Source organism: Suillus subaureus, assembly GCF_016647635.1.
Source record: "Suillus subaureus strain MN1 chromosome Unknown BJ212scaffold_21, whole genome shotgun sequence".
Classification (NCBI taxonomy): domain Eukaryota; kingdom Fungi; phylum Basidiomycota; class Agaricomycetes; order Boletales; family Suillaceae; genus Suillus; species Suillus subaureus.
This window is the reverse complement of record NW_024538577.1, coordinates 502,013-528,094: the sequence shown is the minus strand read 5'-3', so window position 1 is coordinate 528,094 and position 26,082 is coordinate 502,013. Positions and strand designations below refer to the sequence as shown.

At 47.0% G+C, this 26,082-nt stretch overlaps 8 protein-coding genes across 8 annotated transcripts; 6 read left to right on the top strand and 2 right to left on the bottom strand.

Annotated features, from left to right (window-relative positions):
- Positions 1-1,129: 1,129 nt before the first annotated feature.
- On the top strand, positions 1,130-2,463 carry BJ212DRAFT_1463418 (uncharacterized protein; the record flags this gene model as incomplete). Its single annotated transcript, XM_041338948.1, has 5 exons — positions 1,130-1,366; positions 1,422-1,573; positions 1,621-1,798; positions 1,860-2,206; positions 2,263-2,463. The coding sequence occupies exons 1-5, from the start codon at positions 1,306-1,308 to the stop codon at positions 2,461-2,463; spliced, it is 939 nt and encodes a 312-aa protein (XP_041191858.1). The 5' UTR covers positions 1,130-1,305.
- Positions 2,464-2,602: 139 nt separating this feature from the next.
- BJ212DRAFT_369475 (uncharacterized protein) lies at positions 2,603-3,955 on the top strand. The gene is made up of 5 exons (XM_041343038.1): positions 2,603-2,801; positions 2,855-3,006; positions 3,054-3,231; positions 3,290-3,636; positions 3,692-3,955. The coding sequence occupies exons 1-5, from the start codon at positions 2,741-2,743 to the stop codon at positions 3,791-3,793; spliced, it is 840 nt and encodes a 279-aa protein (XP_041191857.1). The 5' UTR covers positions 2,603-2,740; the 3' UTR covers positions 3,794-3,955.
- A 2,256-nt stretch (positions 3,956-6,211) lies between these two features.
- On the top strand, positions 6,212-8,668 carry BJ212DRAFT_369393 (uncharacterized protein). The gene is made up of 4 exons (XM_041343037.1): positions 6,212-6,447; positions 6,604-6,943; positions 6,991-8,232; positions 8,361-8,668. The coding sequence occupies exons 2-4, from the start codon at positions 6,620-6,622 to the stop codon at positions 8,562-8,564; spliced, it is 1,770 nt and encodes a 589-aa protein (XP_041191856.1). The 5' UTR covers positions 6,212-6,447; positions 6,604-6,619; the 3' UTR covers positions 8,565-8,668.
- Positions 8,669-9,947: 1,279 nt separating this feature from the next.
- On the top strand, positions 9,948-11,309 carry BJ212DRAFT_1300684 (uncharacterized protein; the record flags this gene model as incomplete). Its single annotated transcript, XM_041333024.1, has 7 exons — positions 9,948-10,017; positions 10,071-10,089; positions 10,530-10,564; positions 10,753-10,855; positions 10,909-11,088; positions 11,147-11,201; positions 11,247-11,309. The coding sequence occupies 7 exons, from the start codon at positions 9,948-9,950 to the stop codon at positions 11,307-11,309; spliced, it is 525 nt and encodes a 174-aa protein (XP_041191855.1).
- A 582-nt stretch (positions 11,310-11,891) lies between these two features.
- BJ212DRAFT_369326 (uncharacterized protein) lies at positions 11,892-13,016 on the top strand. Its single transcript, XM_041343036.1, has 6 exons — positions 11,892-11,947; positions 12,006-12,237; positions 12,289-12,385; positions 12,436-12,635; positions 12,685-12,836; positions 12,892-13,016. The coding sequence occupies exons 2-5, from the start codon at positions 12,095-12,097 to the stop codon at positions 12,686-12,688; spliced, it is 444 nt and encodes a 147-aa protein (XP_041191854.1). The 5' UTR covers positions 11,892-11,947; positions 12,006-12,094; the 3' UTR covers positions 12,689-12,836; positions 12,892-13,016.
- Positions 13,017-14,087: 1,071 nt separating this feature from the next.
- Positions 14,088-15,819, bottom strand: BJ212DRAFT_369290 (uncharacterized protein). The gene is made up of 7 exons (XM_041343035.1): positions 15,656-15,819; positions 15,365-15,600; positions 15,055-15,310; positions 14,965-15,001; positions 14,829-14,907; positions 14,459-14,778; positions 14,088-14,399 (listed from the first exon to the last, which is right to left on the bottom strand). The coding sequence occupies exons 2-7, from the start codon at positions 15,444-15,446 to the stop codon at positions 14,214-14,216; spliced, it is 960 nt and encodes a 319-aa protein (XP_041191853.1). The 5' UTR covers positions 15,447-15,600; positions 15,656-15,819; the 3' UTR covers positions 14,088-14,213.
- A 789-nt stretch (positions 15,820-16,608) lies between these two features.
- Positions 16,609-17,006, bottom strand: BJ212DRAFT_1363463 (uncharacterized protein). Its single transcript, XM_041335984.1, has one exon. The coding sequence runs from the start codon at positions 16,929-16,931 to the stop codon at positions 16,755-16,757; it is 177 nt and encodes a 58-aa protein (XP_041191852.1). The 5' UTR covers positions 16,932-17,006; the 3' UTR covers positions 16,609-16,754.
- A 6,910-nt stretch (positions 17,007-23,916) lies between these two features.
- On the top strand, positions 23,917-25,621 carry BJ212DRAFT_1363460 (cytochrome P450; the record flags this gene model as incomplete). Its single annotated transcript, XM_041335983.1, has 10 exons — positions 23,917-24,050; positions 24,109-24,234; positions 24,285-24,534; positions 24,586-24,708; positions 24,762-24,864; positions 24,917-25,003; positions 25,054-25,167; positions 25,236-25,364; positions 25,424-25,439; positions 25,498-25,621. Coding segments are annotated over exons 1-10 (1,194 nt in total), but the record flags the coding sequence as incomplete, so codon positions are not given.
- Between the last annotated feature and the right edge of the window lie 461 nt (positions 25,622-26,082).

Below are 26,082 nucleotides of genomic sequence, written 5' to 3'. Positions count from 1 at the left end.
TGGGCATCAGAGACTGGTAAAAACAACGTCTGCACCGATAAATTGTCGTTGTCTACTGTAGCGCTACATGTTTCAAACTAATATCGAAGCATCTGTTGGAGTTGCACGCGCAGAACTACGTAGGGTTAGGGTTTAAATTTTTCTCAGACCGATTTGGCCACTGTTCAAAGGTAGTGGTGGCTAAGTGACGCGCACCATACCCAAAGTGTGCCTATGCCTATGATTTTGGGAAAAAGTAAAGAGCGCTCCATAGGCTTTACAAGCATCCTCATCTTCATGGTCATTTCCTGCGTCATGAGCCTCCACACTAATAGTGAGACGAGTCGCCTCGCTGTCGGACGTCCGACCTAGTTTCCTAGTGGGCGTCAGTGTTTTTCCCACCTGCCCTCGCAGGAGCTTCAGAATTCGAGATTTCCGTTATTCTACAACATGTTATGGAGTAAAATTTTGAACTAGCGTAGGTGCTCGAATTCTCAACTTGAGAATGATAATCGAGTAAGTGCGAGGTGTAGTCAGAAGACGAAAAAACAAGGTGTGCATGGCAAAATGCGCCACCCCCATTGGAAGCGCTTCCTCGATTAGTAAGCACTAGTTTGGCTCACGCGTTCGCTGATTGTTCAACGTTCAAACTGCACTCGGGTAATTCAAGTACTTACTAGGTACGTCCTACGTCGGACTATATATCCAAGCTACCTCGGGTTATAGGTGCTAAAAGTCGTTTCCGCAGTGTGTGTCAAAGGTTTTCGCCAATTTGCAGTATACATGCTCGCAAGGCGCGATGAGGCTCGACCACCCTGACTTACATAGCCACGGACAAGTCGAGTGGCAACGTCAAAATATTTCCCCACCACTCAAAAGACGTACGTCAGACTGTTCATCGTGCGAGTCTATGGCGCGATATTGATAACACTTTCTGAATATTAATGCCGACAGGTCTTTCCTCACTTACTCATACCTTATGAGCCCACAAGTTGTATCCACAAGCAATCATATATTGGTTATTGAATATTGTCAGTGATCGCTATAGATACGCCTGCTTCGTTGTGTTCGTGTTACTTAAGGGATCGCGAGACCTACTACTCGAAAAGGTTTAGAAAGGGCCAAGGCCCCGTGGCAAGACTTGGGAGGAACCAATTATCCAGGTCGCCGCCCACGGACCGTCGCTAACAGTGCTCCTTCCATTGTGACCGCTGACCTGATAGAATCATGATTCACCACAACACCAGATCTGGCAGTTGAAGCGCGTACTTTTGCCAGTCTTCAAGTGAAAGTTTTACTGTATCTTCCCCACGTTGCTGCAGTCAGATGGCTGTCTCAATAAACGTAACTCAGGCTGTAGGTCTCGTATGCGAGGCGCTTTTGTATGGTGTGATGTTCTCTCTCTGAGCGACTCAGGCCCATCACTGACTCCACCACTGCAGGAGTTTACTGCGTGTTATTTATCACCTCCATCGTAATTCTCGTCAAACGATATCGACTAACCAATAGAGTAATCTGGGTTGCAAACTGCCTCTTGTTTATAACATCGACGGCTCACTTTGCATTGGTTTTCAACCATTTCTACATTGCACTCGTGAGGAATAACAGTTTGTGGTGCAATAAAGACTTACATTGGCACAGGAGCATGCTCCGTTCTCAGAGTTCAAAGTCGAAACTCCTGCATTGATTGGAGCCAATGTATTGAGTTCTGTTGCAGATTTGGTTGGAGATTTACTCCTAATCTATCGATGCTGGCTTGTCTGGGGGAATAATTTTTATGTGATTGTTCTCCCTCTGCTCACTGCCCTTGGGGGCTTCGGTAAATTATCATCAGTCTTCTCTTTAGACGGAAACGCTCACCTTCACCCCCTATGTGCCAGGGTGTATCTTACCCATACCGTCCCTTTTATTGTCAATCGACCCGACATCACCAGTTCCTCCAACTCAGATTGTACCCTTGACCACTGCCGGATATGCTTTGCCTCTTTGCACGAATATTATGGTCACTGTGCTCATTGCTGGTCGTCTTTGGTATATATCTCGCGTTCCCGTCGTCGACGAACATGGAAAGCCAGTGATTTTGAAAATCGCGGCTGGCGGGCGCCCGATGATGCTTATCATCGAGAGTGGTGCTCTGTACATGGTCACACAATTCATCTTCGTCGTTCTCGTAGCTATTGGAAATCCTGCCGAGGCGATATTAAGTTACGTTGGGACACAAATATATGTGAGTTCTGGTTAATTCTGGTTTATGGTTCAGTTGAATCAAGACATGCATATGAGGGTATTGCGTCCACCTTGATTATAATTCGTGTTGGGCTGGGTATTTCATCTGAGCAGACTATGTCGGCGATGACGATGACTCAAGTGGAGTTTCGTTCCCAGCGACAGGATACCACAGGGACGCGCTCAGTTGGCACATGGAGGAATGATCGCTCCTTCAGTTCTCCATTAACTGCCCAATCGGATGTGGAACAGTGGTGATCGGATCAACCTTTGAATCTTTGATAGCTTGAACAGATATCTATGTATACAAGTGATGCATGCATGTAGAAGGGCTATATGAAATTGATTGGCAAATAAGTAAGGGACCATCGAGCGGCTAAACTTCCACTCGTCTATTCTGGAACTGTCCCTTAGCTAAATCACGTTAGTGCTTCATATGTTTTTGCTAGATATGGATCTATTTCAATGGTAATAGGGTGTCGCAGCATGGTTTGAACTTCCTGCATTCCCGCCCACTTCTCCTTCTGAAGTTGTGATGGGCGTCTCAATAAATGTGTCTGCAGCTATAGGTATGGCATGCGAAGCATTTTTGTATGGTGCGTAACTCCCTGCTGTCCCTAGATTAGTGATCACTGACATCACTATGCAGGAGTCTACTGCGTGTTATTTATCACCTCCATCGTAATTCTCATCAAACGATATCGACTAAGCAATCGAGTGATCTGGGTTGCAAACTGCATCCTGTTTATAACGTCGACGGCTCACTTTGCATTGGTGTTCAACCATTTCTACATTGCACTCGTGAGGAACAACAGTTTGTGATGTAATGAAGACTTACATTGGCACAGGAATATATTCCGTTCTCAGAGTTCGGAGACGAAACTCCTGGAATGATGGGAGCCAACTTACTGAGTTCTGTTGTAGATTTAGTTGGAGACTTGCTCCTACTCTATCGATGCTGGTTTGTCTGGGGGAAGAATTCTTATGTGATTGTTCTCCCTCTGATCACCGCTCTTGGGGGCTTTGGTAAATTATCAGTCTTCTCTTTAGACGGAAACACTGACCTTCACCTTCCATGTGCCAGGATGCATTTTGCCCATCCCATCCCTTTTATTGACAATCGACCCAACATCGCCAGTGCCTCCAACTGCGATCGTACCGTTGACTATTGCCGGATATGTTTTGCCTCTTTGCACAAACATTATGGTCACTGCGCTCATCGCTGGTCGCCTTTGGTACACATCTCGGATTCCCGTCGTCGACGAGCATGGAAAGCCAATGATTTTGAAAATCGCAGCTGGTGGACGCCCAATGATGCTCATTATCGAAAGCGGTGCTCTGTACATGGTCACGCAACTCATCTTTGTCATCCTCGTAGCCACTGGAAATCCTGCTGAGGCGATATTAAGTTACGCTGGGACACAGATATATGTGAGTCCTCGTACATTCTGGTTTGTGGTTCGGCTAAATATACACATGTCATGAGGGTATTGCGTCGACATTAATTATCATCCGGGTTGGGCTAGGCATCTCGCTTGAGCAGACTGTACTACCGACGACTCATATAGAATTTTGGTCCCAGACATAAGGTACCACAGGGGTGCGCTCAGTTGGCACATGTAGAAACGATCGTTCACTTGATTCGCCATCAACTGCATAGTTGGTGCGGAGCCGGGTCAACCTTGAATATTGTTGAAGATAAATATAAGTATTCGAGACATGTAGAGGGGCCGAGGGCCATATTATAATATATGCTTACCATTTGGAGATAGTGGCGTGATGATGTAAAATCGGGTTCGACAGTAAGTGACCGGGATGGTCATCCAAAAACGCCCGTAGCTTTGTTCGTCATGACCAGGGTTCTGGATACACTGCCACAAAGGCTCCCAGGGCAATAATAGTTGAGACTCAATGCAAGAATCGTTTCATTACCGTTAGGAAGATCAAGAGACACATCTGCTGCAGGGATGTGTCACGAGTTTCTATGGAAGGATAAGATCTTTCAGCAGTGTGATGTAAGATATCAAAGCTGACCGTCTGCACACTCGCCAGTGAAGACTATGATTAAGCCCGGGAATACAGTATGGTGGACAAAGCCTGGGAGCACACTACCAATGTATCCGAACGCTCCTAACACGCGCTGCTGAGAGTCTGGCAAGTCACCAAAGTCACCATCAGCCTTGAAAAAAAAGCTGGGACCCGCATAGCCTCATTTACGAGTTTCAAATAATCGTAACACCCAAGACTATTGTCCTCGAGGATGGAATCAAAGCTAAGACAGGCCGACACAAACAAATGCCCTAATGTATTAATCTGTCAAAATGCAAGCCATTGACTCGTCAAATTGGAAAATCGGAAGATGAATCATGAATACAACCTACTAGGGTTAAAGCCTCTTGAAATACCAGTTCGGGTCCAACTTGATGGTAAACGATCTCCGAATAAAAGTTTCTTCAAGTATGCTGAGGGTAATTCAATTATTCAATTACTATAATACAAGTTCGACATAGTAAGCTCTGAGTCATAGCATCGATAACGAGAAAAGTTTGATACGTACGCCGCACAGTGAAATTTTCCAAACGCCCCTGGTCATTTCTTGTGCCTTTCCTTGTTTACCAGAGTACTTGAGAGCCGAGGCTGGTAAAGTGAAATCAAGCTGAGACAATTCAGAAACTGGAGAACTGGAATCGTCCATAATGATCATAAATTTAAATACCCGGTACCGGGGTCTCAGAAGGTGTTTATTGTGCTCGAACCTCCGAGTCTGGGGCTGACCTGTGCTGGATTATTACGACCAATCTCGTGATAAGTGCCCTGTTACCCCCTTCTGACAAGAACAACTTTAACTTAAAGGTACGTGCAGCATAACGTAAGAACGTAATGACAAGACCTCGAAAACTGCAAATTTGCTTCTGACTTACTCGAGCATTAGGGAACAGCGGTGGCAAAACCTCTTGGTCACGAACAGGCCTACTAAGTAACTAGGATGACTTTCTGGTGCTCGTCAACGTCAACGTAGCAATGGCGATTCGTCTACACGAAAGTCGCCACCTATAACTCGGGTTGTTCATTACCTTGTTCGGAATACCCGCCATCCGCGTTCATCTAACTCCCAAGTCAAGTTTCATCAGTACATGCGCAAGGCTTTCACCGCACCGAACTTTACTTGTCCGTCACTTCCGCTGCCCTTGTCCTTTTCCGATTGAAAGTGCGCTTTCGGCGCCCACACTCGTCCTTCGCCAAAGCTCACCTTCCTCAGGCAAACTCATTCTACACTATCCCACCGACACCGCCGTCACTGAGTTATTCGATACCATTGTCTTCTGTCTCAACCAGATCTCCCCCGGGTATGGAGGATTGTACTGCTTGTATCTATCGGTATCATCATCGCCAGGTATTCCAAAACACGAGCCCGCGCTGGTACCACTGCCATCAACCACCATCGTCCTCGCACTCGCGAACGGTTACATTGATTTAGACGTGTTGCCCGTTTCGGGATCCTTGGTTGAAGTTGGACGAACTTTAAAAAAGAGATGTGTCATGTCTCGTTCATTTTTGCTTGGAAATAAATTTTTCCTATGTCTCCTTATCTTGTGTGTCATTTTCCTTAGAGAGCGACCAAATTTACGTGTGTTCCTTGAATCATCTTCCGCCTTATGCGGTTTACCAGGTCCTAAGCAGGAAGTGGCGGGAGGGCCTCAAGAGGTCACGCCCTGGCGCGATCAGCGTGAGGTCCCCACTTCCAAGGTGTAGAGGCACCAGGTTTCATGGAGTTGTAGTTGCAATTAGGACGTAACGTGAAAGGGCACGGGTTGGTGTGGTAGGCGGAGGGAGACTGCAAGCCGGGCGTGGTGGGCAGTAACAGACGCGCGATGGCAAGGTGCTAATTAACCTTATACACCGAGCGGTGCTGGAGGTCTTGACCTTTGTTGTATGTGAGGTAATGCATCGGCAGGGCGCCTAGTACGACTCCGAGTAGTCGGCCTCGTGTTTCAGGTTGATAACTATTCGCCTAGGCCTCGATCAATTCAGCCGGGCCATCGACGAATTTTGTGGCTTGCCTTTTCATACACGTCGCTCATGCTGTGTTCAACTGTCTATTCGAAACACTAAGTTTCCTACGAAGAGGCTGTTCACCAGAGTTGCGGTCTGAATTGGGCCCGCTTAAGTATTATAGTAGACGCTCATCAAGTCAACCTATCTCCGACCAGAAGTTGCATCCCCAAGTGAATTATGAAACTAGTACGTATCGCATATCGGATTTATTTACTTCTAGAACGGGTAAGGCTCCTCCAACCCTGACAAGCTTCACGTTTTGTGAGGAAGAAATGCTTTGACCCCGTCGACTGTTAACTCGTGTCTTTCATTGTCTGTGTCCAACTCTTGTCACTCACTCAGTCACTCCTTCTATAGAATGTTCTATACCCGCAGACCGCCAACTCTATCTATAAATGAGTTAAATCATATTCTCAGCGAGTCTCTTGACCTGGAAAGATTTGAACACGTTAACGTTCCCGAGACTATCCTTCACGACCCATTCCTTTCGACCCCAGAAAAACCGAAAACCTCAACGTTTCACCGCTTGTTCTTTCGCTCATCATCACATCTGTCTCTCGTTCCACGCTCGCCCACAAAACAGGTGGACGAGCCCGTCACACCGAGCCCTCGCAAGATGACATTTACTTGGCGTTTATCCCGTTTATCGCCCAATAGGTATCGCCGAGCTGAGGAACACGCGGTGCGTATATGATTCTGCACTCTAACGCTCATATTCATGTTACGCAGGTGGAAGACATCACAAGTGTCCCATCCAATCGTTCTCGCTCGTCGTCTGTCTGCAGTGTCACTTCTGCCATTTTGTCACCTTCAAGAGCACTGACTAGCATGTCTTCGACCTCTAGTCTCGGTTCAGTGATACCTACGTCTGAGCGTTTCTCCAAGCATCTCGCGGAAGTTGTATGTACGGGAACAGGAAATGTGGCCCTCAGTACAAGGAGATCCTCCTCACCGTCTCCAGCTGCCACAACACGTTCTCGGCTTTCTCCGATGCAAATGGCCTTGCCACCCACACCGCGTTCCCCGCGTTCACCGCTGCAGCTCCTGTTTGGTAATAGATTATCATCGAGTAATACATGCAGAGGGGCAATGACGGGTGTGGATACCATGGAAAAGTGGTCGGGCACCTCAGCAACCGAATGCAATGTCGTCGAGTCTATCGATGATATCACACCTCGAGCAACTGAATTTGCCATTTCATCGCATAGAAGTAGTGACAGCACTGTCCAGGCTAAAACAAGACGACGACCCTCAGCATTGACACTAGTTCTTCCTGCTCAAGAGATTGCATCCCTCTGTCTTCAACCAGCAATCGGAGCATCGCCTCATGTACCCTCTGATACTGAAGGTTCGGTCTCCGTGTGCTCCCTCTCATCTCCTACTACATCCGTATCCACATCATGCCAGCTTTCATCACACGTTCCTTCAGCCTCATCTAGCGCACATGCATCGTCTACCTCAACGACTTCTTTTCCCTGGTCTCGTGCACGGGCTGGCTCCCGTTCCATGCTGACACCGCCATTGCCGGGACCTCCACCTAGTAGCCCCCTTCCTCCACTACCCATTTTAACGGTACTAAATTCGAATATTGTCACGCCCCCGAATGCCTTAGTCCCTCTTCCAACAATCAATCCGACTCCCTCAAAATGTGCTCGTACCCCTGTGCGTCCTGATTCGCCTTCGGGCACAGTTGCGATCCCTCCTTCTCCAGGAAGTCTGCGACTTCCTTCTCGTTTAAGCTGGGGTGCTACAGGACGCACCGTGGTCCCTCTTCCGTCGAGTTTACCCAGTCCGCCTTCTTCCCCTTCGAAAATAGGGAGAAAGAGAGAACTTTCTTCGTGTCCCCCCACCAATAATAGCATGTCCAATACCGCTTCCCCTATCCTAGGCAAGCGCGCGAGTATTGGGATATTGGAGGCTGCCGGTGATTTGGAAGCTCAAGTACGACGCATGAAAAAGAAGAGCATACTGGTGCTAGGCACTCGGCGTTCAAAGGGGGCGCTCAGCTGTTCCGATTCGCCTCCAAAACGCGTACAGATCCATGCTGAGGCAAGCCCCGATATTGCAAGTTCACCAAAGATAGCAAGGAGGAAGTCGAGTGCTGCTTGCACAATACCGTTTCTAGCAGTTCCACGGGAGCGGAGAAGATCTGCTCCCCTGCTGCGAAGTGGACCCACATCGGAGGCTACACTTATCCCGCCTGCATGTGCAGACTGGACATTGTCACTGCCTTTCTGCATCGATATACCAGGGAGTGGCATATGTGTGCCAACACCTCCTTCGGAGGACGGCGCCCTTCATGAAGCCGATAAAGCTCTACAAGCAGCACAAGGGGATGACTGGACCCTTTCCCTCGGTGTAGATCGTCAGAATTCCACAATGGCTGGGGAAGGTGTGGCGAGCCAAACTCCGCAGATCAAGGACAGCACAGAAGAACAAATTTCTGTGACTACACAGCTTCCTACACCGAGTGCCACACCTGAACCTGAGGATGACATTCCAACATCATCTCTACCTGCACTCTTCACGCCCTCCCCCCGGCCAGATTCTCCTGCGAGCCTCGGTCCTCACGGTGGTGGCCTTGATCTTGACGGAGGGTGTGGGAAGCGAGGTTCTGGTTGGGATGCTTGCGGGTGGTTTGGGTTCAGCAGCATGGAAGAACCCCAAACTAAGGTTATAAGACCTGTCTCTACGCTTCACTCCGAAGCTTCGTGGATCCGCCAGAGCTGCGACACTAATGCTGCCCGAAGGGGTGACGTTGTTTTTATTCGAAAGGGTCACGAGGAGCGGATACGTTCCCCGAGCGAGGATAGCACCATGACAACTCATACTGTGGACACCCTTTTTTACAGTGCCCGCACCAGTATATTTGTCGCATGATGGTTTCATGGGATGTTCCAATTGATGTCTCATTGACTTTCTCGCGTGTGTCCCTCCCAAAAGTACGTCTCCACCATTAATTTCTCCGCCAAGTCTCCGAACCATGAATGCCCCATGAGATCCAGGCCTTAAGGTTCCCCACCACATCTCAATCCCCTAGATCTTTGTATCTCGTTTATATGCATACCTTGGTCTTGGTGATATGTCTCAGGTCCATACTGTTGTATCTACTTGTGAACGCTGTGCTGTTGAATGATTCGAAAGATGTGCTTAGCCTATCTTATATCCATTAGATAATTATTTAAAGACGGAGTATGTCCCTTAAATATAAAACCGCAGGGCGTTGTTTTCCATTCAGTTTCTGTGGTGGCCTGATGGAAACTCCAAGTTCGATGAAGTACATCAGAGCAATAATGGAAATGTCAGAGTGTGACTCATAACGTTCTGATGGCAGCAGAACACAATTCTGGCAGCCCTTGGGAAGTTGCGGTGTTTAGCGCGGTAAAGCGGCGGACTGAGACTGCAGGCGCGACACCGTGAAATCCTCAAGTTGCGGGGGCTGAGCGCTGGGCCTTGATACAATGGCATAACCAGTACTGTCGAAGGACGCCCTTCAAGTTTCAATTTGGTTTGCTCGGCAATATCCCTGTCGATAGGCTGGGTCGAAAGGGATTAGCTCCATCGCGCTGAACCAAGCTTAGCTACTTAATAGGCTCCTCGACCTCATTGCAAGGAACTAGTAAGTTCGCCCAACCACCGGTATCCGTGGATCGCATGATTGGGATCGTTTGTTCGCCGTGATCATGATGGCATCCACACCCGATCTACCAATCCAGCACGAACGAGACACTATATTCAAATCCTATGACAAAAATAGTACGTACATATGTTCAATAGTCTTGACGAGTCGCCGTGGTTAACGCTTTCAGGTAAGCTTGTAGATATGTGGTAAGTATAGTCTGCGGCAGCCCACTGCCAAACGGTACATACCCAATACCGGTTACCACAAGTTTAGAGAATCGCTAGATTGTACCATGACTAGATGCGGCCTTCGCCATTTTCATGAATTGCTCGTGCGGATCCAAGTTAGCACTGAGCAGTGCTGTCTTGTCAAGAAATTTCTTGCGTCATTGGTAATCCGATAAATGATTAATGTATGTGATGCGTGCAAGTTGGTTGAACGGAAGTGTGCCATAATGGATATCTTGCCCGTCGTTGCAAGATTGTCGCCCTGGGGTATGCACACGCCAACGTTCCAACAAAATTTCAACGTTAACGGTCGTCTTGGGAGATGACGACGATGTCAGTTACAAGCCAAGTCGCATAGCAGCCCATCGAATGAGTTTTGTGCTTAAGTTGAAAGTTTGCGTACACGATTACATAACCAGGTTCCGGTTCCTTGTGACAATCAATGTGATCGATAGTAAGCACTGCTCTCCAAACAATATTTCCTACGCAAGTTCGTTCTTCTGCAGACATGCGGCAGCCACTTGTCCATCCTGCTAGCGTGCCACCTCTTCCGTCCCTTTTGTGACAAGTCGATGACTAGATACCTCCTACTCACACTCAAGTGTACTTTACTCAACGAATGAAAACATTTTTCCTTGGAAGAATCGTTGAGGGTGGTGGAAGGACTCGAAGCAAAGTTGTTCAGATCGTCGTTTGGCAGAGGAAAGGAGCAGAAGACCAGCCAGTCAATTCAGGTTAAGGTGGTGTATGTATCATCGCCTTTACATTTACTAGTTATATCTAACGATGTCCTCACAGCCGTGCTCTCTTTCACCTTCTTGCACTGAATCTCGCAGACGACACTCAAGTTTATTTCGCGAGTCGTGGAGTAAATTACTCAAGAGTCGTTATGCCCGAATCGCTAGGTGGACCCCTGACCCCGAATCTGCAGCTGCAAGTTCCAGTGCATGACATCTCCTACACACTGAGACAAGCGAGGTATGTGCAACTCTTGCATGTTCCGTACGTATGCGCTAATGGTACTGACTGCTGCAAGATTTTACCACTCACCGCTCCCGAACCAAATCCTGACAATTCAGGCGTTGCAAAGGGTAAGTCAACCATTATAGTTCGGAGCGCCCTTATATCTCTTTCAGATGCAATGGCAGGTTTCAAAGGCATCAGACATATTTCAGAACTGGTTCAAGATACTGGCTTAACAACCGACAACTAACAAGCCATTTTCAATACGATCGACATGTTCCCCGCTGTTCATGGATCCTTGAAAGCGTTCGACTCCACATCTCAGGGGCTTGCAGATGTAAAATTGGCTTACATGTGTTAACGAGCACAACCGGTCACCGCCAATCTCCTCCGGCTATTCCATGCCTCATTATATCCGGAATGAAGCATTTATTGGTAGTTATATTACAGTGGCATTAAAAACTGCAGTACGAGATTTCAACAATATGGCCTCGGCCTTGGTGACGTTGTCTCTTCTTTCACGTCGCTCGACTTAATCTCGATGTAAAGGTCCCGGCACAAAGTTTGAGATTGGAGTCCAGGAACTTTGAAAAACTCGTACTGCTGTTTTTTATGCAACACACTGTAAGTATTGATCAACGTGTTGTTGGAGAAGTGACCGCCATGGCGCATCCCGCGAGTATTGGCCCCAATGACAGATCAAGTTAAACTTTGGAATTCCGCGAATGTTCAGGTCACCAGGTGTGCACACGTCCGGTCTTGTGGATAACGGCTGTGGCTTGGCTTAAGAAGTCTGGTCATGAACGGTCCGAGACTCTTAGCCATATTAACCGATCCTATCAGAGATAGGTTGGAAGAAATTCTCCGGTTGTTCGTACGTAATACTTATCATCGGGTTACACAAGCTGACATTGAAAGTACTTTCCTACCAGGTTGGAAACGTACAAAAACCAGGTGGAGATTCCTAGGGAGATGGCAACCTTGGGCCTTGGGATTTTTTGCCCATGTTCTCTATGCTTATATGTTCTCCTTGTGGCACTTGCAGACTGGGGTAGTCATCTTCGGTCTACTAGGCGTTATTGTCTACTCCTGCCGCTCTCGTACACTTAGTTCCCCTGTACTACCCTTACCCCCCGGGCCATCAGAACCTCCTGTCGGACATTAGTATGTGTTGTGGTCATGCGATGAATGTTATATAATGATGCACGACAACAGTTCACCCAGGAAGATTGCTCAGTGGATAGACGAATATGGACCAATCATTTCTTTCCAGAATGGAAAAAATGTACTAGTCATCGTCAGACGTTATCAGGTATGACATCTTGTGGGACGTTACCATTTGGGCATTCACATTTCTGACAGGAAGCGATTGACATCATGGAGCAGCAGGGCGCATTCCTCGCAGACTGTCTCACCACTCCGCAGCCTGATCGTCAACTTGCAGCGCTGACACGCACCTTCCTTGAACAACTCACAATTTTCGTTCTCATTCACCCATGCATCAGATACAGAATGGAACGTGCTCCCACAGGACGTAGCTTCTGCAGACATTTCAATAACTCGTGTGTTCTTTCTTTGTCGTTTGTTTACGTACCTCTTATCTTTCACCAGCTAATGGCAGCTTCGTCGAGACCCGGCGTGGAAGGACCCGGGCCTGCGAGTCCAACTATCACAATTCACGATTAGTACAATCTTCGTTACAGCAAGTCAAAACCACTCGTCATCGGAGCTACTACTCTCTTGCTCCGTATATCATCTGCCCGGTCTGAATCTGAGTCCTCCGTACATTCCAGCTCGTCATTGATAAATTTGCGGTAGTGCTTATTCCGCGCAGGCTTTAATAGCCATTTACCACACGATGGTTTGCACCTGCACATAGTCACCAGCAGGTCAAGGACTTCTCGATTGCGACATGACTGGTTGAAGGCACGACGTCAATGGTGGTGATCGATCAACGGTGTATGCAGTCTTCAATTATGGCCAGCTCCGTATGCGCTCCAGTCCTAGAATCGCTCACGAGATCAACAATTCTTTTAGCTTACATTTAGTGTGATTTTTTTCGCACTCGATGCCTAAGTCACTGATTCATGTAAGGTGATCAACGCTAAAGTCAATAAAAGTTTCAACTGTTATATTCTCACTAAAAAATACTTGAGTGCCATCTAAGTGATAGACCTTCCACGACCAGTGATGCACACATGTTGGTCAATTGATCCTACTGCCCACAGTGCTGGTGATTAATATTTAATCGTCGTTCAAGGTGCGTCCTCGTCGTTCAATTCGCTCAACGGCTCACTCATGCTTAGGAAAGGGTTTTCACTGATTTTATTACTAGTACGTTCCACTAGAGGGGGACTATCACGGGGACTAGCTGTAGCATTGCTAACGCTTGCCGAACGCACTCAGCACCAGGCTGGGGGTTGATGGACCTCGTTCATACCACGTCACTGTAAGAGCAGGCAGGTTTGAGAACAGACTCACCAACGTGTGAGACGGGGCTCTTGATTGGCGAAGGAGCTGGGGTTTTGTAAGTATCTTGTTCACTTAAGGGAGACTCGGCTAAAATTCCAGGTATAGGAGGCTCAATGGCTGTAGTGGCAGAGCATTGAGATTGAAGATCGTAGTGCGAAGACGTCGTCGTCGTTGGTACTGTTCGGTGAGCCTAACCGATAAGATCTAAGATCCAGATGTCATGAGGTAGAGTAAAGTGTGATTTTAGAAAGGATTCAAATAGACTTCTGGATGTCAAAAAAGATGTGGCATTAATCATATGGCGTATGCAGCTTGAAGACAACGATATGGGTAGAAAAAGTCAGCGATTCAGGGGTCCAGAAAACACTTGAGTAACGTTGCGAGTAAGTACGGCATTTAAGCCAATCAGTACTCGGAGAGGAATGCGGAAAAAGACAAAAGGGAAGGATGGGTTGTAAAGTACTCGGCCGAGGTCCTCGTAGAGTGTCTGAAGCAATAACGGATCACTGAGTGTTGCAAGGGTGCAGACAGGAGTGACAAATGCCAAGTCAGAAAGTATATTGGACGGCTGATGCAGCGCCACTGTTACAGCCAGGTAACTATGATGTAGCTATTACGCAAACCGATTTCAGGCTACAGACACTGAAACCTCCGCTGCCTTCTCGGAATCAGCATACGACTGAATGATGTCTCGAGACTTGCTCTGGCCAGCCTATTCGTTCAGTGTCAGTTCCCTCTGTAATGTCTCTTGTGAATGCTATTCCCGTAATTATTGCAGTGCCTCGAGTCGACCACTCGCATGCAGCTGCCCGCCCCCGTGCAACACGAATAATGATGAACAATTGGGCGATGCCCTAGTCCAATAAGGACAACTGATGTCAGAAACAGAGGTAATTCAGGTTTGTTTGCTTACCTGGATTTTGCCAATAGACAGCAAACATAGAGTGACAACGCCGTCGGAATGCATACCAATGGCAACTATAAAAATAATAGCAAAGACCGAGTACAACGCTGCACACTCGATGACCATGAGGGCGATGGCATCATATGTGCTGGAATCGTATTGGGCCATAACCTGCTTCATGCGCCCTCGCATGACGAACAAGCGATTCGTCACGAGAATAGTATAAATCACGGTGTGCCCGACTTCGACGCAGAGGTATGCAAGCTCGACGGGGTTGTTGTAAAATGAACCATTGATCCCCGCCTGGAACAGGACAGTGATAGATAAACCTGCTTGAGATGTTAGTCACCGCTGTCGCTTGGTGAATGATGAACTGCACCGATCATGGCAACATAGAGTGTGATCATTGGGACCATCACACACCTTTCCCAATTCCATATTACAAAACATCGGTAGAGCTAAGTATGTTAAGCATCAGGCTTGTAGCAGACATTCTGGAGAACTATTAAGCTTACGAGCAGAACTTGCATGAACCACGTCTGAATGTGACCACTAATGGAGCGTCAATACTAGAGGTCTTTGGGTGGATGGGCAAGGACACTTACGTGACAAGTGCTATGAAGTTGATACGATAACTCATGAAGTCCTCGATGAGCACGAGCGGGCCACCAGGCGCGTCACGAAGATCGATCCAAATCATCTCTGTATACTTTGCGTTCATACCAAAGTTTATCGTCCCCAATATGAACGTGATGAAGACATAGAAAAGAAGCCCGCAACGATGATCTGCAATTTCTCCCCCATGTCGAGGCCGTTGTATGAGAAAAATCCAGGCTTGCACTGTAAGGAGAAAGAATATGCCTATTACAGTACATAAGTTAACTTCTACATTGTCGTATTCGAACAAAAACACACCATAGACCCCACATGCCACCATCATTCCATTGAGGCGAAATCGTTCTATGGACAGATTGGTCTGTGGGGTTTGGCATGACATGACACCAAATCTGGTGACAGAACAGATAAAAAGAGATTAAGCAAGACACCGAAACGCAGTACTTGCTAAGGTGCAAGTGATGAAGAAAACGAGTGGAGAGCAGCCGTTATATGTGAACTCGGGTAACATTCCTACTATGAGGACAATGAGCCAGCTGTCGCACACATGATGAGGTTGAGTTGACGTTGACGGTTGGGGATGTCACTCACAAACAACAGATATCAAATGTTGACGTGCGGGATCCCGTACATAAGACCAAGATCAAACATGCTGAAGTTGAACTTGAAGGGGTCGGCTGTTCTGAAAGGTTACTTGATCTCGGGCTTGGTAGTCGATTCAAAGCCTGCCCTGTGCTACATGTCGAGGCCGTCGATTCCAAGCTCGTGTTGTGGCTCAATTCTTGTATACGGATTCTCGCTCAACATCAACCTCCGTGCTATGTACCTCAGCACATAGGTGATGGTCTGTGATGGTGCTAATAAACTTGCCAGGCTCAGCCATAACCCGGAGTAACGATAGGACGAGAACACTAATGACTCACAGTCACGTTGAACAAAATTAGTTCCCTGGATGCCGCGATTGCTTACATAGATATCTCTGGCGAGGCCAGTCTCGACCCCTGGTCCCTTGCGATTGAATGAGGGGTGGACCCTGTCAATTGAGTCCACATTAATGGCAGAAACAGACTAGAATATAAATGTCAGGAGCACTACTGCAAAGAGAAATCATGCAACAGCCGCTGCAGCGTAAAGAGCCCGGGGTTGGCAAGTGAGTAAGAAAAGCTCTGCCTAGCGGAACAGGAAACGGGATAGTGCTTACGGCACGCCCAAAGAGGTGGTATTAATGAATGGCTTCCTATAGGCGAAAATAACGCATAATTTCATGCTTTACGTAGAAAGGTGTGCCGCGATGCCTGCAGCTGATGTGGTTTTGTTTCCGTATGAAGAGAGTCGTGGAGTTCGGGAACTTGAGTCGCGCCGTGCCCGGGTTCGAACATTCAACGTTCACCCTCAGCTTACCCTGACGGTAGGGCCTGACATGGGTAGAGGGCGTCCGGGTGGAACTCATAGTGGCGTGCGGGTCTGGTGCTACGGGTTACGAGTTGGTGTAACGGTGGCGCCGCATCAGGCGTCCAATATACGGTCTGGCTTAGCATTTCTCACTCCTGTTTAAACCATTGCAACAACACTCATTTATTCATTATTACTCCAGACACTCTACGAGTCCTTCGGCCGAGTACTTTACAATCCGTCTTTTCCCTTTTCCCCCGTTTCTCTCCGAGTCCAAATACCATACCTACTCTTAGACTTACCCTAGTGTTTTTTGAACCGCAAATCGCAGACTTATTCTCCTATGTGTGTCGTTGCTTCCGAGCCATACGCATGCCTCATCTTTTTTGACATCCAAAAAGTCTATTTGAATCCTTTCTAAAAATAGCATCAGAATCCTAATGAAATATCTTCTTCTGCCCATGCTACTGCGCATTTTCACATTTTTGAGGTTTCTACATTGCCACTGAACAAACTATGCACACTTAGAGCACATATATTAACCCTACTCAATAACAGTTTATTTCGCCAGCTTATTCTTTTGAAATAAACTGTCGAGTACTTAAGGTTTGTGTACTGTTCCTGTCGCGGAGAGTGAAATACGATGCCGAGAGAACTGCCGTGAAGAATACCCAGTATACTCCGCAAAAACTCAGTGCATCGACAACATCAGCGCCGTGCCACAGAGTGGGTGACTATCCGTAGGCTCAAATAATGCGGAATAGAATATAATAGAATAAAAAAACCCATTTAAGGAAGTCGTGCCGCGATGCCGCTGTTCATTTGGGATGAATTTGCAAAACATTATTTTCTTGACCCTCTTATAAACTCTAAATCTGTAAGGGGGGGGGCCCCCCCCCCCTTACAGATTAATCAGTCGGATTATATCCGTTTTAGGCCACTAACGCCTCAGCTATCCGCTGACTAATCCTGACTAATCCACAACTCAGGTCGCTGCCTCGCTCATCTTCAGCTTAGCAACAGTCGTGGCTTCATCATAATGTCTTCGAATATACGGATTTTAACTGCGGTCCAATACCTACACTGGCTGGTGAAAATACTACTGAAGTTTTAAGATTGGTTACAGCAGAACTGCGCAGTCATGTATCACTGTGACCGAAGTTGAGCAATGCTGACCCCAATCTGCCTGTATCTGTCCAGTAACAAGCACCGTCCATCCTTCAAGCTTCAGTGAAGTTTTTTTCTTGTTAAATTCATTGATTCATATATGTCTACTAATGTATGACTGCAACCACAGGGTCTTTTCTGCTATCTATGAACTTTGACAATCACTTGTGCATCTGACGGCAGCAATTTGGGAGACATATAAAAGCTTGAGGACAACAAGGTAAGCTTTTTCTCGATTTAAACACTACTACAATCACACAATGTCTGACATCGCCCCTCTACAATCTATGATACCACCTGGTAGTAGCCCAGCCTACCCAGAATTACACTACAATGACGCTGGCAATGCCTATACATGCAATGCAGCCGGCGCTTGGGTTCCTCACCCAGGAATTTGCAAGGTGAGTTTCATTTTTCACCTCTACAGTTTCAGATGCTCATATTATTATAGGCTATTACTATGTCTCAACAGTCCTTTCGCATCGAACATGGGGAGCCCCAACTGAGTCTTAGCCATGAGGTATGTTGATGGCACCATACTATGATATCATTTGCTCGACTAATTGTGTTATGTACAGCTTGACACCTATGCGCTCAGAACTCTGGCCACGTTCCAATCCAAGGAAGACACACCACTCTTACTGTCCAGTTATCATACTCCTCTGCGCCAGATGCCGATGAACAGTATGATCGATCCTGCATTCCTTCCCCTACCTGAATCTGGTGATCTTGACTTGACCGATGCTGTAACTATTGCAGAGGCTCAAGGCCACACTCCAGCGGTCAAAGCAGCGGGCTCGCGTCGCCAGGTCAAAGGCCCGAGGGGCAAAGGTAAAACCAAGGAAAATTTGACATCTGCTAACTCAAAAAAGTGTTCCCAAGAGTATGCTGATGAAGATGATGAGGCGCATGCGCGGCGAGGCCACCCTCAAGGATCTAACAACTATACGATTTCAGATGTGACTATTCTTCTCAACATGGTCTGTCAGGAGCTCCCCCTTGGTCAATGTGGGTGGCAGGCTGTCCATGTCAAGTTTTGCCAATGGGCGAAAGCAAACGGCCATCCTGAGCGCAAAGTCACTTCGCTCAAGACAAAGTTCAAGCAGGTAAGGTTTGAATTGTCATATGGCTGCAAGATGGCTCACACATTGAACTACAGCTTGTAAAGACTACAAAGCCCACAGGAGATGGTGTCTGCCCTCCAGATGTCACACGTGCACTTCGCATTGATCAACTTATCAATGAGCGTGCGGGAACCTGTGACCTGGACGATATGGATTTTGATACCATTGAAGACAATGATAATCACTCTGTTGTCTCCGATGAGATCGACATTCAGGACGAGCCATACCATACCTCCCCCCCAGTTCAGCACACTGCTGTTGCACACTCCACTGCTTGCACAGATGCCCCTGTTCCACATCGCAATGCTCGAGGAGCTGCAGCTACAGATCTCCTCACTCACCTTTCTGGAGCTTTTGACCCAGCCGCCCAGCGCAACTGTGATGAAGAACACGCCAATCGCAGCCTGGCTACTGTGCAACTACTTACCCAGAGCCAGCAGCTGTGTGACTCACAAGCCAGTGTGGAAAACTTGCAGGGCCAACTCTTTGGTTTGCGCACTCACTTGTATGATGTCGAATGTGAATGTGATTGGGCCCAGCTTCGCATTGAGATGATGGAGATGAGCGGATCCACATGCCATCAGCATATCCAGATGCCCAGATGCAAGAACTTGCATCAAGAATGGTACCCTGAGGGTGGGGGATCTGTTAGGTGGATTACTGACAAGGGTGAAAGTACTGCGTCCAAGGCATCCAAGCCACCTCACTTTCAAAGATGGGGGCCATCTGGATGTTGCAAGTATTCTGATCGCCCGCACTTTGAGGACTTGGCTGATGAACCTTCCAAGTCCCTTCAAAGGGAAGTGTCACAAGAGATTTGATTGTACAATGCTATTTAGATAGTTTTGTAGTGTGTTTAGGGTACCAATGTACCATTTGAAAAATTGACTGTCCTCTTGTCTGTCCTCTTGTCCGTCCTTGTCCATCTCATGTGAGATGGACAACATGCAGCAGTACTACAAGACGGGCAACATGCAACAGTACTACAAGACGGACAACATGCAGCAGTACTATGAGACGGGCAACATGCAACAGTACTATGAGACGGACAGCATGCAGCAGTACTACGAGACGGACAACATGCAGCAGTACTAGATCACTTTTCTATCCTCTATACGAGATGGGCAACATGCAGCAGTACTAGATAACTTTGATATCCTCTATACAAGACAGGTAACATGCAGCAGTACTAGACATCTCATATGTATCTACTGGTATTCCAATGTGACATGAAAGCGTGAAACTCGATCCTTCTTCCTCTGGTCTGAAAATAACATATTCTCGAAATCTCACCACACATCCATATCATCTTCTGTAGCCTGCCAAAGGTTCATGTACACAGTCCGTATCTGGTTGATTCCAACGCATATGGCACGGAGATTGTGCAGGTGAAGACATATTTTGATGAGGTTGCTGCGAGCTTCTTCATTAGCAATGTTGAGTGGTAGATGTAGCCTTCCAAAGGCTCCTTGGATGGCACACATACCCCATTCTGCTGTTTGACGGTACGAAAGTAGTTCACAGTTAAATGCCATTTGTTCCACTATCTCGGCAACTGAGCCGTGTAAAACCTGACCATGTTTAAGAGGTGCACGAATGCGCCCATTAATGGAGGATGTCCCTCGAGGGAAGGCAGTATCCACAACGATGTAATAGTTGGGAGGTGTGTGGAGTTGAAGTTGAGTGTAGATGCGAGATGTGAGGCAAGAATCATGCCAGCTACCAGGTGCATTGGTCCTTGCTGCGATCACGATGCCTTTGTAAAGAAAGAATTAAGTACAGACTATTGCAAAAGAGAAGAAAACACACCTTCAGCCAAAAAAGTCATGACAGAACTTATGAAGTGCTCAGAGAGCCACCCATTGTAGGTAGCATTTTCGATGTCATCATCCTCAGAAGTTTGCACAGGCAATTTGAGCCCATCGATGCTCCTGAAGGCACCTTGCAGTTGTGGGTGACATGTGATCACAAGTGCACTACACTGTTCGAAATCGGGTCCCCATGGCCATTGAATTCTGGCATCAGTCATCAAATGGAGAGTTTGTAAGAGCATTGGCAGTCCAGAAGTGAGATAGCGAGAGACAGTGGCAGGAATCAATGTAAAGATCTGTTGAAGGCTAGTCTCCTGCATGGTGGAGTTGAGATAGTGAAGTATGAGGCCAAGTGCTCCACCAGCGTTAAGTGAACGCTGATTCAAGCATGGAATGCCATGGAAATTGATATCAGGACGGTTGATGGGCCTCTCATACCACTGAGTGGCAAAGCCAGAAGTAAGAATGAATTCAAATGCTTGGACATCGATGCCCATGGTTGTAATAAAAGCACGGTCATTCTGACTTTCATACAATAGTTGCCATGGAGTATTGCAATGTGGATCAGGGAGTAGCTGAGCGTGACAAAGGTAAAGTCGTCCTGGGTTGTGCGCTTTGATACGATCAAGTCGAGCAAGCTTGATGCCAGCAACCAACGTGGCTGCTAACATTCTTGCATCTTCTTTGTCATCAATAAATTCCATTTCTTCTGCATTGTTTACCAGAGCATGCTGTAGCAGTAGTTCTTCCATCGGAGTTCTCACCAAGAAAATCCAGATTATTTTATTCCATATGCGTTACGGTTTAGTATTCTATATAGATTATCTTTTGCAAATGCATTTCAAAGTCCGTTATAATCTATTCTGGATTATTTAGCCTACAGATAGTCATCCAGTAGCAAGAGAGAATCTACAGCGAACCTCTAGGAAAATCTTGCAGTTGCGCTCCTCCAGATATTTGTGCAGAGAACGATGCATGCCAGTCATTGGGTCAACAACTAGCGGGTGCAAAGAGCTAATCAGAAAGTACTCGATATTTGCTTGCACTTCTGCGGCTCGGCACATAATCAGACTCAGTTTACTCCGATGTCTTGCCGACAACTTCAGATACGAAATAAACTGGGGAAGAAATAAGTTATTGAGTAGATCATTAAGTCTTTCATGACAAGGATCAGACAGAAATGTGTCAGAGTATCGATATCCAGGATATATCTTCGATTTTTACTGATTAAGACTTCCAGACATGGTATATCATAATCAGACTTCACAATTTTTGGAAGCGGAGCAAGGGACGCCCAAGAGATCAGAATTCTACACATGTACGTGATCAGAGTACAAGATTTACGTTTGTCCCTGTTGATTTGGTCGCAACAAACAATAAGCTTAGAGGCCGAGCGCTGAGCAAGATCCATGTCAGTAACGCTGGCACCTAGTAAGACTAAACTAATAGTGTCGCCGCAGCACTGATCGCAGCACGCCCCATATGGTGCAGCGTGTGCTCTCAAGCTTGCTTTGTACCATTTGTTTTTTGTATGTTGGTTAAGTATTTGTAATACGCAATGGGCACCGTCAACCATGTCACGGCCGGGTGCCACTGTATCTACGTATACGTGTTCAAACTTTATTTATTTCCTTTGGACCAGACATGTCTCGTCCGTGACCACAGGGGTAAATACAACGTTACTGTTCAACCCATGTGACACTGACACTGATTGGCAGGGAGGAAGATTGGTCAAGAACTAATGGCTTCAGAAGAATATCTTGCAGTGGTTGACATTCAGTCTATCGTGCGCTGCTGACTCAGAGTCTCGGACCGCCTTCGACTGCGGAGATCAAAACACGGAATGAAGCGTTCGTTGTGCCAATGCACTTTCTGATCACGGTGGTGGGCGCGTGTCCTCGAGGTTTCCATGAGACTCCTAGGCACGGCGGCACTTTATCGTGTTTCGTTTGACAGAATATTAATGTCAAGATCGACGGGACCACCAATATTTACATAATAGAACTACAACGTTCTCCCGTCGTCCCCTCGTATCTCCTAAACATGATCACATATACGAGTCATCGATATCTCTCCAATTCGGAAGAGTTCTACTGACCGGTGATGCACTTTTCATTGAAATCTGACGACAAATATGCCCGAAGGTGCATTACAGTTTGGTGCCTATTGAGCCAGTGGCGGTCCACGCCGAGAACGTGCTTATGGGGCTTACTAGTGGCTGCGGGGATTTTTTTGCAGTAATTCATGGTCATGGCTGGTAAATCATTGGACTGGCAAAGTAACCGCGATTCGGCATTACGAGATAAGACAATTCTCTCTGACTAGCTTAGCTCTTATGGGCAGGATCATCACCAGGAAAAGCCCTGGGCGTCATCGCCGATGGAAGCCTGGGCCCTTGGCAACGCCTCCCGGAGCGCGTCAGTGGTCACCATTCAGAGATACAATCGTTCGTAAGTCTCGCACTATCACTCAACAAGAAGCTTACCCTAAGAAGTTGTATAATACTTCCAACAGTGGCTCTTGGTTTCAAAGATGAAAGATGGGAGTACACGCCACAGCGGACAACAGCTATACACGGACCACACATCTGTGCAGTAGGTCTTCATATTATGGGAAATTGGTTTACCTGCCACATCAGTGCTAGTGAGCAATCCCCATACTTGACTTTGACAATCGGCTAACAAGCTATTCCATCTACTTATAATAGGGATTCATTATACATCCCGAATGAGTCGCATCCAATGTTATTTATATGGTCAACCCTCAGATGAAATGAACCTATCAGCGAATAGAGAAACAACTTGACTCCAATCGTTTCACGAAGTCTCCATTGCGTGCTAGGTGTCACATGTGTGGAGTTCTTCGGTTTGGTTATACGTAATGTATGCTCCATTCCTAAATTGACACCAGACTTACCTGGTGGGCGTGATGGCTCTAGCATTCTTTGTCTACAAAAGCAATGAGGTCCATGGAAGGATGGCACCCTAGAACTTCCACATGCCCTCCGTGCTTGATATGTTCCTCACATGGAACTGGCAGACTGGGGCAGTCATCTTTGGTCTACTAGGCGCTGGTGTTTACTCTTACCGTTCTCGTACATCTAAGTACCGTCAGCTGCCCCTACCTCCTGGTCCATCAGAGCCTCCTCTTGGGGAGTAGTATGTCGTTGCCATGCGACGATCTTCATATACTGATACACGACAACAGTCCACCCAGGAAAATTGCTCAGTGGATAGCAGAATATGGACCAGTCATATCTCTCAATGATGGAGAAAATGTACTAGTCATCATCGGACGTCACCAAGTATGATCGCATCTTGTAGGATATTGCCATTGGGGTATTCACATCTGACAGGAAGCGATTGACATCATGGAGAAGCAAGGCGCATTCGTCGCAGACCGGCCTCGTTCGGTCGCTGGCGGTGACATCCTCGGGAGAGGAATGCGATTCGTCCAACTTCGCTATGGAGAAAGGTTCCGCAAATTTCGCAAGTAGGCGGCGCATCAATTGAATTAAATCCTGACTGACTGACCATCCTGATCACATCAGAATTACGCATTCGCACCTCCAAGTGAAGACTGCTCAGACTTACGAGCCGATACAGTTCGCGCATGCACGTGAGATTATTCAGGACATACTGCACGAGCCCAAGTTGCACCAGCAGCATATCAAGCGGTTCGTCTGTCCTTTACTCTCACATTTCGGCTGGTGACATCTGCGCATAGTTACGTAGCATCTGTAATTATGCATGTTGTCTATGGGAAAACAACCCGCACATCACTTGATGACCCGTATCTACTGCGGCTGCAAAGGATGGTCCCAAGGATTCAGAGCGCGATGGCACCAGGCGCGTACCTCGTTGACAAGTACCCCATCCTCAAATATGTCCCTGGTTATGGCCGAGATTTGAAGCAGTGGGGACAGGAAGAATACAATATGTTATCTGGCCAGTTCAAGTGGGTTAAAAGTGAAGTGGTACGGACCCTTCTTCTGTTGTTACATCATTTTCGTCCTGACCTGCAACAGGAAAGCAACATTGCTCCCCCTTCAGTTACAAAGGATCTCCTCCTACACTCCGACGAAAACAAACTGTCTGAGGCAGAGATAACATATATCACTGGGTCCCTTGTCGGAGCAGGCTCCGATACTGTAAGCAAAAGAAGTTGATATACATAAGCTTGACCTAACTTGCGCAATCTTAGACTGCTGTCGGGACTTCAACGGTGTTAATGGCTGCTGCATGTTTCCCACACGCACAGGCTCGCGTACATGAGGAGCTGGAAACTGTGGTTGGTAGAGAGACCCGTATGGAAGTAAAACTCATTGTAGTTCAAAACCGACTGACCTTGTGTCGCAGCTCCCACTTTTGAGGACTGGTCGCAGCTTGTTCAGGTTCAAGCCTTCATTCTGGAAGCTCTTCGATGGAGGCCTATCAATCCAACAGGTGAGGCAAGGAGGCACATTTAAGATTATTTGGTTGATTAGCATTCCTAGGATTCCCGCACCGCGCAACGCAAGATGTAATTTGGGTATGTCGCACAAAATCACAAATCAAATCTGAGTTCATCATCATCGCAGAACGGCATGTGCATCCCTGCTGGCGCCATCGTCCGTGGAAGTAATTGGTTAGTGCACGTCAGGATTTACTGTCTACAATTTCTTACTTTGTTCTTCAGGTGCATCGGGACGTGACCCCTCTGTCTTTCACGATCCAGAAGTATTCAATCCACAACGATGGATCGGTTCAGACGGAGAAATCAGAGAGGACATGAAGATATTCACTTTTGGTTTTGGAAGGACGGTAGGTATCATTTCCTTATTTCACTGGGTTTCCGCTGACCATATCTTAGTGCATGCCCGGGAGTGCATATTGCTAGACGGTGAGCCGACAGCATGGCTTCATAGTTACTTTGTCTCATTACATCCACCACATTTCAGATCAGTGTATATCGCCGTCGCTCTTATGTTCTGGTCCTTCACGGTGGCAGAAGACCCCAATAATCCCATCGACGATACTGCTTTTACCCCTGGTGTGGTATCTCACCAGATGCCTTTCAGCCTGGTGTTCAAGCCCCGCATTGATGAAACATTGTTGAGAAACACTTTCTGTTAGACGGCATAAGAATGCTTCCGCTTTGTGTTGCTGTCGTATAGCGCTCTTGGTGTTTTCATGTAACTTCTTAGGTTCGTTATAGTTTCTCTTGTTAGCCATGTACTGTCATTTCCTGCTCTGCATTATACGCCTTCTGTGTAAATATTTAGAACAAAATAATGATGCAGTTGTATTTTGATGGTCGCATCGGACAGCTTTGTGTGACAATGCAACATTATGAACCCACTCATCACTCCCTCGAGTGAAGGAGACCACGGGATTGGTTGCTGCGTGGATCTATATATCATCCCCACTGACCCCTGATGAATTTATCTTCAGCGTACACCATCCAAGAGGCGAATCCCACTTTGCACAGTTACAAACCCGCAACACTTAACACCATCTTTCCCTGCAGATGCCTCAGACGAATC

Coding starts and splice junctions, on each gene's coding strand:
- BJ212DRAFT_369393 (XM_041343037.1), top strand. CDS start 6,620: ATGTTCTATACCCGCAGACCGCCAACTCTATCTATAAATGAGTTAAAT. Junction 6,944..6,990: donor GCCGAGCTGAGGAACACGCG/GTGCGTATATGA, acceptor CATGTTACGCAG/GTGGAAGACATCACAAGTGT. Junction 8,233..8,360: donor TGAAAAAGAAGAGCATACTG/GTGCTAGGCACT, acceptor GAGGAAGTCGAG/TGCTGCTTGCACAATACCGT.
- BJ212DRAFT_369290 (XM_041343035.1), bottom strand. CDS start 15,446: ATGTCATGCCAAACCCCACAGACCAATCTGTCCATAGAACGATTTCGC. Junction 14,779..14,828: donor ACTCTATGTTGCCATGATCG/GTGCAGTTCATC, acceptor CATCTCAAGCAG/GTTTATCTATCACTGTCCTG. Junction 14,400..14,458: donor TGTCTATTGGCAAAATCCAG/GTAAGCAAACAA, acceptor TTATTGGACTAG/GGCATCGCCCAATTGTTCAT.
- BJ212DRAFT_369475 (XM_041343038.1), top strand. CDS start 2,741: ATGGGCGTCTCAATAAATGTGTCTGCAGCTATAGGTATGGCATGCGAA. Junction 2,802..2,854: donor ATGCGAAGCATTTTTGTATG/GTGCGTAACTCC, acceptor ATCACTATGCAG/GAGTCTACTGCGTGTTATTT. Junction 3,007..3,053: donor ACCATTTCTACATTGCACTC/GTGAGGAACAAC, acceptor ACATTGGCACAG/GAATATATTCCGTTCTCAGA.
- BJ212DRAFT_1363463 (XM_041335984.1), bottom strand. CDS start 16,931: ATGCGCAGTAGCATGGGCAGAAGAAGATATTTCATTAGGATTCTGATG.
- BJ212DRAFT_369326 (XM_041343036.1), top strand. CDS start 12,095: ATGTTCTCCTTGTGGCACTTGCAGACTGGGGTAGTCATCTTCGGTCTA. Junction 12,238..12,288: donor GAACCTCCTGTCGGACATTA/GTATGTGTTGTG, acceptor GCACGACAACAG/TTCACCCAGGAAGATTGCTC. Junction 12,386..12,435: donor TCATCGTCAGACGTTATCAG/GTATGACATCTT, acceptor CATTTCTGACAG/GAAGCGATTGACATCATGGA.